Genomic DNA, 11,807 nt, shown 5'->3' on the forward strand with positions numbered 1-11,807 from the left:
TAACTACATTGGGACAAAAGGAGAACGAGTGGGAAGGAGGAGCTGAAAGAATACCAAACTCTCAGCTCTCACAGTGGGAAGTCAATAGATAATAGTTATTTAGATCTGGAAGTAAACATAAAACAGCTCAAAGAAAAGAAATGAGGTTGCCTCTGAGGGTAACCATTAAAAGGTACTGTCTGGGGGATGATACACCAAGGGACTTTCTTTTTTTAAAATAAATTTATTTATTTATTTATTTATCTTTGGCTGCGTTGGGTCTTCGTTGCTGAGCACGGGCTTTCTCTAGTTGCAGTGAGTGGGGGCTACTCTTCGTTGCAGTGCCTGGGCTTATCACTGCAGTGGCTTCTCTTGTTGTGGAGCACGGGCTCTAGACGCACGGGCTTCAGTAGTTGTGGCACGTGGGCTCTAGAGTGCAGGCTCAGTAGTTGTGGCTCATGGGCTTAGCTGCTCCGTGGTATGTGAGATCTTCCCGGACCAGGGCTCGAACCTGTGTCCCCTGCATTGGCAGGCGGGTTCTTAACCACTGCACAACCAGGGAAGTCCCTTCTTTTTTTTTTTTAAATGGTGTGTTTTTTTCTGTGTGTGTGTATTCTGTCTACCCAATTTTATTTTTTATTTATTTGTTTATTAGAAATTATTTTTTATTTATTTATTTTTTGGCTGTGTTGGGTCTTTGTTGCTGCACACAGGCTTTCTCTAATTGCAGCAAGCGGGGGCTACTCTTCGTTGCAGAGCGCGGGCTTCTCATTGTGGCAGCTTCTCTTGCTGCGGAGCACGGGCTCTAGGCGCACAGGCTCCAGTAGTTGTGGCTCATGGGCTCAGCAGTTGTGGCTCGCGGGCTCTAGAGCACAGGCTCAGTAGTTGTGGCGCACAGGCTTAGTTGCTCCGCGGCATGTGGGATCTTCTCCGGACCAGGGCACAAACCTGTGTCCCCTGCATTGGCAGGCAGATTCTTAACCACTGCACCACCAGGGAAGCCCTGGGACTGCTATTTTTCACAATAAGCCTCACAGAAATATTTGACTCCTAAAGTAACTGCATTTATGCTTTGGATAAAATCAGTATGTCATTTAATGTTATGTGCTTTTTACCATGATGAAAGAAAAAAAAAAGTTAAAAAAAACAGGATGGCAATTGTTAGAATTGTTGAACTAGGAAAATGAACATCAAATGCACTATATCCCCAAAAAGCAGGAGGGCACAGTTTTCTTTGTGTAGCTGTGCCTGTGGGGTAACAAGAAAGAGAGTGGGACTGGGAGCTGGCCTGGGAGTTTCAGTGAGCTGATCACCTGAGAACCCTAATTAGTAGCATCCTCAACAGTAAACCAGGGCCCACATATGTTCCAAATTAATAACACCTATTAAATTAGCTATCACTTTTTAATTATCCAACTTTGAATCTAGAAAAATCGTGCAGATGAACCGTTTTGCAGGGCAGAAACAGAGACACAGACGTAGAGAACAAACGTATGGACACCAAGAGGGGCAAGTGGCAGGGGGTGGGGATGAACTGGGAGACTGGGATTGACATGTATACACTAATATGTATAAAATAGATAACTAATAAGAACCTGCTGTATACAAAATAAATAAATAAAATTAATTATACAACTTTAAAGCTACTATTGGAGCCCTCTTAAAAGGCAATTGGTAGTATCTATCAAGAGTCCTACCTAATGTTCAAAACCCTAGACTACACCAAAAAAGATTTTCGGATAGCAAATAAGCACATGAAACGATGTTTGACATCATTAGCCATTAGAAAAAATGGAAATTACAACTACAAAGTTAGGGACTTCCCTGGTGGCACAGTGGTTAAGAATCTGCCTGCCAATGCAGGGGACACGGGTTCGAGCCCTGGTCCGGGAAGATTCCACATGCCGCGGAGCAGCTAAGCCCGTGCACCACAACTACTGAGCCTGCGCTCTAGAGCCCACGTGCCACAACTACTGAAGCCCGTGCGCCTAGAGCCCGTGCACCGCAACGAAGAGTAGCCCCCACTCACCGCAACTAGAGAAAGCCCACGGGCAGCGATGAAGACCCAAGGCAGCCAAAAATAAATTAATTAATTAATTTTAAAAAAATGTATAAGAGTAGAATTGCTGGGTCTATATGTTAAGTGTACATTATTTAACTTTGTAGTTTTATTTTTTTTTAATTAATTAATTTATTTTTGGCTGCCTTGGGTCTTCGTCGCTGCACGCGGGCTTTCCCTAGTTGCGGCGAGCGGGGGCTACTCTTCGTTGCAGTGCACGGGCTTCTCACTGTGGTGGCTTCTCTTGTTGCAGAGCACGGGCTCTAGGCGCGCAGGCTTCAGTAGTTGTGGCACTTGGGCTCAGTAGTTGTGGCATGTGGGCTCTAGAGCGCAAGCTCAGTAGTTGTGGTGCACGGGCTTAGCTGCTCCGCGGCATGTGGGATCTTCCCGGACCAGGCCTCGAACCCGTGTCCCCTGCATTGGCAGGCAGACTCTTAACCACTGCACCACCAGGGAAGTCCCTCTTATACATTTTCTGAAAGAAATGAAAACATGTCCACACAAAGACTTATATGTGAACGTTCACAACAAAACTATTCAAAATAGCCAAAAACTGGAAACAATCCAAATGTCTGTTAATTGGTAAATGGATAAAACATGGTATATCCATATAATGGAATATTACTCAGCAATAAAAAGGAATGGATATTGGGACTTCCCTGGAGGTCCAGTGGTTAATACTCCGTGCTCCCAATGCAGGGGGCGTGGGTTCAATCCTTGGTCGGGGAACTAAGATCCCGCATGCTACATAGCATGGCCAAAAAAAAAAAAGGCATAGATATTGACACATTCAACATGAATGACCCTCAAATGATGAATGAAGGGAGAAAGACACATAAGACTATATATCGTATGATTTCATTTAGATGAAATTTCTAGAAAAGGCAAAACTATAGAGACAGAAAACCTATCAGTGGTTGCCTGGCGGGCGGGGGCAACCAGGGAGTTGGGTACCAGGATTGATTACAAACAGGAAATAATTTTATGGGATAATGGAAGTGTTTTAAAACAACAACAAGACTTCCCTGGTGGCGCAGTGGTTAGGAATCTGCCTGTTAATGCAGGGGACACGGGTTCTAGCCCTGGTCCAGGAAGATCCCACGTGCCACGAAGCAACTAACCCATGTGCCACAACTACTGAGCCTGTGCTATAGAGCCTGTGAGCCACAACTACCGAGCCTGCACGTCACAACTACTGAGCCCGCACGCCTAGAGCCCATGCTCCACAACAAGAGAAGCCACCGCAATAAGACGCCTGCGCACCACAATAAAGAGTAGCCCCGGCTCACTGCAACCAGAGAAAGCTCGCGTGCAGTAACGAAGACCCAACGCAGCCAAAAAAATAAACAAATAATAAATAAATAAAACCTTACTAAAAAAAATAAAATAAAATAAAACAACAAAATGTGAGGCACCATGCAAAAGCATAAAGAAATATGTTTTTCTTGACTCTGCCACTAACCAGCAACTTATGACTCCATTTCCTCATGTGCAGAACTGGGGAGGGGAGAACAGAAGTTAGAGGTAAATAATGAAGAGTCAGGAATGTTCCACCAAGGCAGTTGAATTTTTCCTCAAAAGCAGGGAGAGGCCACTGAAGGGTTTTAACCAGAGGAGTAACATGGTCAGATGGGCATTTCAGAAAGACCCCTTGGGCTGCTGTATAGAGGAAGGAGAAGAGGGACCAACGCCAGTAAATGACGGCTGAGCAGGCAATGGGGTTGAAAGAACCATAGAATTTGACGACCAACTAACTACAGGCTCAGATAAGGAAAAGGGCGCCATCTGGCTTGGCTGACCAGATGGATGACAATGCCATTTGTCCAAATCCCCTGGAAGCTCGGTCAAGAAGGACCCTCAATGGCGATGACACTAAAATCAGAGAGGCTCATAGGCCCACGAGTCCAAGAAGAAGACCATTAAACTAGAAAGGATTAGTCAAATGCCGGGAACAATATTTGTTCCACATTCTGTAATTCCCCAACAGCTCAGCAAAGGCACTCAGATATTTGACGAAAATTAGAGAGGCACCTAGCCCCTCCCGTGGAGCCTACACACTAATGGTGCTGAAGGAGGTCCTTCTGTCATAGTGTTGCCAAGAAGTAGGCAAGCTGAGCAGTTAACCAGGGCTGGGTGAAGGAGACACCACCACCAACACAGCCTCATGACCAGCCCTGCCATGTTCCCTGATCTTTCTGCAGTGCACTGCTCAGTTTTTAAGTGTAGCCCTGCATCATTCTCCTTCAAGCCTCCCAATTTCTGAACCATCTGGATGAGGCTGACTAGTCAAGCACTCTGGTAGACCAGGAAATCCTGGGTTGCTAGCCATCATAAGACCAGAACTGTAACATTTACTCAAACAGACAAAGAAAACTCAGATGAAACAAAGGACAAAAGCTGAAATGTAATTCTGCAGTGAAAGCCAAATATGCTTTACAAAATACAGTCTGCAGTGACCTCTAGAGATTTTATTTTAAAATTACAAACTGACTATACAAGGTGAAACTGTGTAATTAAAGTATTTTTATCTAGAGATCATGGAAATCAGCTAGTATGGCCCACTCATTGTAAATTCTAATAAATGAGGTCTGCGGAGGTCCCATGTTTTCTCCAAGGTCACGCTCAAGTCAATAATAGAGCAGGAAGTAGGACCCAGCTTCCTGATTTCCCAACCACTACACCGTACTGCCTCTCTGCATCATTCTAACATCATGCCTCTGGGGGAAGTTTTTAACCTTCTTGTAACGGAAAGTTTCAAACACCACATCAAGATAACAGTTTCCTTCTATACTTACCCTGTCTTTGTCATGCAGCATATCAGCATAGGATGACCTAAAAAAATAAAAAGACAGGTCAGAAACTTCTGCTAATAATGATAAACATCAACATATGAGAATATTCACATATATAAACATATTCTTTATCAGATGGAACAAATATCCAGGCCCGTTTTAAACTATTTTAATAGAGCTATAAACTGTCATTCTCCTGTACTGCAGGGAAAAATCTCAGAGAAAGATGTTTATTTTCAGTAAAGAATCTCGGACTAAAAATGCTGATAGTTAGCCCTGTCACAGTAATTCCATAGTCCTAGCATACTGATCATGTTGTACATCATACGATTTTTTCCTCAGGAACATCTCAGATGTGTCCAATACTTTACATAATCTTGCATACATTTGTACATTGGGATGATCACACACGTAACACTGGGGAGAGGAATCGGGGAAAGGGAAAGTATATGCCTGCTGTATATGTGAAGGGTATCATGCCTGGCACTTTCCCTTAGTTGTCATCAGGGACAACTAAGAAGCGTTCACCAAACTACAGGGAGGAGAGCTGCTTATCCATGTTTTCTATCGTAGTAATTCAAAAACTTGAAAAATCTCTGGCAGGGTCAGGATAAGCCCCCAGAACTCAACAGGCTCAGCGCAAAGATGCTTTCTGAGAATTCCAGGTGAGAGTCAAGGCACTCTCATTAAACAGAGGACCTCCAGCTTCGGGTTGACATCAGAATTAATGAAGAGCTTATTTTACATGCAGATTCCCACAATACACACAAAGAGCTTCTGATCTAGAAGATGGAGCTGGAGTCTGGAAATCTGCACTTGAACTGGTGCTCCAGGCAACTGTGACACAGGTATTTCATACTCTACATTTTGAGGAACACTGCACCAAAAGCAAAGACTTCTTTTTTTTTTTAATGGCATACCAAGGTTTTTAACATTTGAACCCACCTGTGAGTGTTTAGTTGAAATCTGGTCCTTTCTACTTTTCTCCACCTTTTAAGGGGCATTTTCACTCCCCCATCTTCCCTGCCTCACCACCCACTCACTCCCCTGACTCCACTGACATCACTCTCCCTAAGCACCACCAGCTCACTCACATCACTAACATCCAGGATTTCTCCGACCCTGCTGGACACTCCCTCTTCCTGAAACATTCTCTTCCTTTCTACTCTCTGGCCATGCCCTCCTGGTTGTCTTGCCTCATCAGCTATTCCAGGATTCCTTCTCCAGCCCTCTACCTTTCACATTCTACACAATCTCTGAAAGCCTGCAATCTCTTCCAGTTTCAACTCTAACAACTGCAAACTGTCTCCAGACCCATATTTATCTGCCCAGTGGCATTTCCATCTGGATGTCCAAAGCCAGATACCTAATCTTCATCACCCCAACAACACCCATTCCTCCTGTGTTCTTCTCAAGGAACAACAGTTCCATCCACGTAGTCACTCTAACCAGAAATCTTGGTGCTTACTGAATTTTCTCTCTCTCCTTCCATCATTGCATCCAATGAGTTACTAAACTCAAGCTCTCGCAAAGCTTTTTCCTCCTCTCTCCACCTCCACTCTCTCAGCCTTGGGGTTGCAATATCCACCCAAATGCCCATACGGTTTTCACACCCTCCAACCCACTTTCCACACTGCTCTCAGGTTAATGTTCCAAAATGCAACCTAATCTTTTTTCTTTCCCATTTAACACCTCAATCACTCAGAAAATAACGTCCAAAATATTTAGAAAGAAAGTAATGTGTTTGAGCCCTTACTCTGTACCAGACATTGTACTTCATTCACTCATCAAATAACCCTAAGAAAAGGGTATTATATGATGAGATATACATATTGTTATACTGAGGTATATACTGTTATACTGTATATGAGGCATATATTACTACACTGATCCTCAGAGAAGTTTAGTAGCTTGGCCAACGTCAAGCTACTTGACGTTAAGAAGTCAAGTAGCTTAAGAAGTGGCTAAACTAGAACTTATACAATCAGGTTCCTCTTCCTGCATTTTGTTACCACCAATTACAACATGACCCCTGCCTACCTTTTCAGCATCCTCTCTCACCATAGCCCTAATTTTGCACCACACTCCAGCCACACTGACCTGGCTAGCCATTCCTCAAACTAGCTCATCTGGAAGCTTGCACATAATCCCTGCTGCTCAGAAAGCAATCTCCCTCCCTTTAGATTCAGGAAATCATTCAAATATCGCCCTCCCAGCCCAGTTGGTTCTTGCTGCTTCCATGTACTTTTGTGCCCATTTCCACTGACTTTTATCTCATGGTGTCATAATTTTTTATATGTCTGTCTATTCCACAAAACTGCATGTTCTTTGAGGATGAGAACCTTATCTTTGTCATTTTGGTATTCACAGCCTTAGCACGGTGTCATATGCACTTAATGATTGCTAAACAACAGTAACTCACTTACATACTTTTAAACATCCCTCCAAAGGAAAAAAAAAACCTCATTTTTTCCCACTTTTTCCATTAAAGAGAATTTAACTATATGATAAATGTGCCACCATTTCAGTGACACAAGTAAATAATTAAATTTCATAAACTCGTCTACTACTACTACTACTACTGAACCTCGGGTCCTCTTTGGTCCACAAGACATATCCTCGGGGACTCTGGTACAGCTGCCACAAAATGTCTGACTCTCCACACAGGCATAACTTTGCCTAACTCCCACACAAACCTGCCCAGCTGAGCAGACCTGCTGGTGACCAACACCTGCCCTGATCAGAAGCACTAGGTGACAGCCTATTCCCCACTCAGGCTGGATTCCAAGGCATCTGCTTTGAGATCAAGGGCCCCACCCAGCTGCAGCCAACTGTGGAAAAACCCTTGTTACCTTGCGATCTCCTGGTGGTAATCATAATGCTCATCCTCCTCCAGCCACTCCACAGACCCCGTGGTTGGGTTGGCCCGCCCGCAGAAGACTTTCATGGTGCCAATTAGCTCCTCAGTTTTAGCGTAGAAAAGCAGCCTTGCCAGCTGCCTGTAGATAGGTCTGATCGTCAGAAATCTCTTCAAATTGTAATGCCCAAAAATGTAGAGAAAAAAAAAAAAGAAATCAAGAAATAGACAAAACTGTCACAGTCACTGAAAATATTTGTTAATCAGCATTTTAATCCTTCCAGCAGAGTTACTTGGTTTTATATTCAGCATATAACATCAAATACTATTAAGACAAAAACTCAGAAAGCTATCTGGAAACTTCAGCAGTCCTCAATGATTCCAATAGGGTCAAATGAGCCTTACAGGTGCACCTGAGTACAGCCTCAGGTGAAGGCAGGTAAGAAGAGAAATAAAGCAAAGGAAAGGGCTAGAAGGAAAGCAGAACACAGAGATTGGGGTGGTGGTAAAGGAGTGTCACCAATACTGCCTCAGAAAGGTAAACACTCAGTTTAAGGAAAAATACAAAGAAAAAGCAATTCAAACCAACAAAGAAACCTCACCTGAACAAATAAATCAGAGCTATATGCAAACATGGCTAATCCCAGGAATATAACATTGAGCCAAAAGAGAAGCAAATCACAGAATACAAATGATTCCATTCATATGAAATTTATAACTATTCAACATAGAACAATATATTCTTCAGGGATCACACTAAAAAGCATGGCAGGGAATGAGGATATTGGTTACCTCTAAGAGGGAAGGGAAAAGGATGGAATCAACGAGGGCCACACAAGGGACTTCAAAAGTAACAGTATTGTTATTTTTCTAAAACTGGGTGGTGGGGGCTTCCCTGGTGGCGCAGTGGTTAAGAATCCACCTGCCAATGCAGGGGACAAGGGTTCGAGCCCTGGTCCGCGAAGATCTCACATGCCACGGAGCAACTAAGCCTGTGCGCCACAACTACTGAAGCCCGCGAGCTACAACTACTGAGCCCACGAGCTGCAACTACTGAAGCCCGCGCGCCTAGAGCCAGTGCTCTGCAGCAAGAGAAGCCACCGCAATGAGAAGCCCACACACCGCAATGAAGAGTAGCCCCCGCTCGCCGCAACTAGAGAAAGCTCGCACGCAGCAACGAAGATCCAACACAGCCAAGGTAAATAAATTTTAAAAAAAAATTTTTTTTTAATTAAAAATTAAAAATACCGGGTGGTGGGAATACAGGTGTCCATGATATTGTCATTCTTTATGCCTCACTATTTTTTATGATTACTTATCCACTCCCTATTCAATTTTTTTTTTTAATTTTTATTTATTTATTTATTTTTGGCTGTTAGGTCTTCGTTTCTGTGCGAGGGCTTTCTCTAGTTGCAGCGAGCAGGGGCCACTCTTCATCGCGGTGCGTGGGCCTCTCACTGTCATGGCCTCTCTTGTTGTGGAGCACAGGCTCCAGACGCGCAGGCTCAGTAACTGTGGCTCACGGGCCCAGTTGCTCCGCGGCATTTGGGATCTTCCCAGACCAGGGCTTGAACCCGCGTCCCCTGCATTGGCAGGCAGATTCTCAACCACTGCGCCACCAGGGAAGCCCCATATTCAATTTTAAAAACAATTTTTAAAAACCTTTCTCCGTCTGAAAAAAAAACAAAGCCTTCAAATAAATGTCACCAGATGCATATCTTATATGGCCTCTTTCTCCAAAGAGATCTATTTCTGAGAGATAAACACCAAAGCTCAAAGTCTGAAAGTACTTCTCAGCAGATATGGCCTCTCACAGTGCCCTCCCTCTTACCATTCAGAAAACAGCAAGTGTTCCACACTCCCATTCATTTCTTGATAAACACTGATCCATCATCAGGAAACCTTAGAAAGAATGCCTACTCCACAGGACCCTAAACATTCCTAAGGCATTTTACTGGCAAGAGTTACTTTCTTTTGAAGTTATCTAAACTAAATAAACACTGAATTCTTATACTAGAGGACGGAGAACAATCTTTTCTGAAAAGACTCAGGCAGTCACTGGACTGGTTCAAAGTAGTCAATTTGTCCTTCAGTAAAACTCTACCTCTAACTCTACTTCAGCATATCTATTCTCTAATTTAGTGGCTCTCAAGCTTTCTGACAACCCCAGTAAGAAATATGCTTTACCTTGAGAGACAACATACACACGCACATGTAAAGTTTCACAAAACAATACTTAGTCTTCCTGTAGGCAAGACCCTCTGATATAGTCCACTGTATTTAATTTTTATTTTTTATGCTGGTCACGATCCACTAAATTGATTTAATAACTCACCAAAGGGTTGCAACCTACAGTTTGAAAAGCGCTGCTACAATCAGCTCTGCACATCTCTGCTAATACTTATTATTAAAAGACAGAGTACCTAGAACTACCATAATTTGTAATATGCTTTAGATAACCGTGTCCAACAAATGCTGTAGTAGACAAAAGTTTAAAAGATGGGTAGGATTTAGGTGGGTGAGGAGAGGGAGAGAGCACTTCACCAGATTAGAAAGGCTTAGACCATCATGCACAGTGAACTAATCCGTTTAGCTGAAGTTTCACTGAACAAGGAATCAAACATGTTGGTGGGGTCCACGTTGTGAAGAGTCCTGAAACCCTTATCCTGTGGTCCATGTGGAATCAACCATAAAGTCACTTAAAGGTTAAGAGTATAGTAAAGAACTGTAATTTATGGAATTCCCTTTTCATCTATGATGTTGCAGAGGCTGTAACTAGGACCACAGTGTCTTTGCAGATCTGTAGAGAAATCACTGGTTTCATATAAGTCTAAATAAATGCTTGAGGACAGGAACCATGTCCTGTTACCTCTCTGGGTGAACACTAAACATCTTCTATGGATGAATCTCCTCGTATTATTAGGACTTGTCCTCTCCAAGAAGGAGCCCATACTCCAGATTCAGGATACTCTAACCTCCTCCTCATTCTCCAAGAGCTGTGAACTCACACGGTTAATGGAAATCACCATTGCAAGCCCTAATTGCTTTACTAGTCAGATTTCAGAGCAGACGTCTGGTTCATTTATTCAAAATTTACTAGGCACCTTCTGTATGCCAGGCACTGTATTAGGACTAGAGGACTATCGTAAACAATACAGAGGAGGTCCTTGTCCTCCAAGAATTTACAGACCCTAATGGGAGAAAGAGAATAAATATAAATATACAATTAAAGACTACCTGAGGGCAAGAAAGGAAATATACAGGGCGCTATGAAAGAGAATAACAAAGTTATGGAAAGACTCTCTGAGGAAAAGAGCATCTAAGCTGAGGCCTACAGAATATCCCAGGTTAAAAGCTGTGAAAGTGCAATGCTCATATTTCAGGAATCCTTACCCCAACTTTTCCAAGAAAAGGTCCTAAGATGTAAAGAACAAGGTGCAGAGTGACAAAAGCCTGAGTGACTGAAGCACTTTGAGCAGAAGAAATGATGGGCGACTAGGGATGGGCTTCTGCAATGTCGGCTGCGGAAAGGTGTTTGGATTTTGTTCTAAATGCACTGGGAGCCACTCAAGGGTTTTAAGCAAAAGAATATCTACGTTGGATGTACGCTTTTACAGGGCCGCTCTGGCCAGTGTGTGGTAGATAGACTGGTTTCCAACTACTGAGATTTTCAACTACTGAGAATACTGTGACTGGGAAAGACCAGTGAGCCAGGGAACCGTGGCCCAGTCGAGGCGCGATGGCTGGAGCTCCGTTAATTTTGCGGCGCGGGTCTCTATCGCTGAAGGGAGGCACCAAGTACTATGATCCAGGTCCCGGCAGAGGTGCTCAGTCACAGGCCCAGCTAGAAGCAATGACCCGACTGGATGGCAGAGCCAGGGACCGCCTAGAACCCCGCACTACCGCCGGACCGGGAGCTCTGAGCCGCCCCATACGGACTCTAGAAAGTTCCTCCAGAGTCCCGAAGAAATGCGTACCCCAGTGTCCGAGTACGACCATGCCACATTCCTCCGCCGACACCTTGGGCTGAGCACAGGATGCTGGCTGCACCCGACCCTTCAACCGCGACCCCACCTTCCCAACCAGCCCAGCGCCTCACCGGCCAGGAGAACCACTCCAT

At 43.9% G+C, this 11,807-nt stretch overlaps 1 protein-coding gene across 2 annotated transcripts in view; it reads right to left on the reverse strand.

Moving 5' to 3' along the window:
• PRMT7 (protein arginine methyltransferase 7) overlaps nt 1-11,726 on the reverse strand; it is a 49,705-nt gene extending 37,979 nt beyond the window's left edge. Inside the window, exons 1-3 of one of the 2 annotated variants that reach the window (XM_061174349.1) lie at nt 11,665-11,726; nt 7,683-7,858; nt 4,834-4,870 (exon numbers count right to left, since the gene is read on the reverse strand). In XM_061174349.1, the coding sequence (XP_061030332.1) occupies nt 4,834-4,870; nt 7,683-7,777 (132 nt within the window). In that variant the 5' untranslated portion in view covers nt 7,778-7,858; nt 11,665-11,726. Of the gene's footprint in view, nt 1-4,833; nt 4,871-7,682; nt 7,875-11,664 lie in introns of those variants that run through there. The other variant, XM_061174350.1, reaches the window with a different exon arrangement.
• Between the last annotated feature and the right edge of the window lie 81 nt (nt 11,727-11,807).

This window comes from Eubalaena glacialis, chromosome 18, assembly GCF_028564815.1.
Source record: "Eubalaena glacialis isolate mEubGla1 chromosome 18, mEubGla1.1.hap2.+ XY, whole genome shotgun sequence".
In the NCBI taxonomy this organism is placed as follows: Eukaryota; Metazoa; Chordata; class Mammalia; order Artiodactyla; family Balaenidae; genus Eubalaena; species Eubalaena glacialis.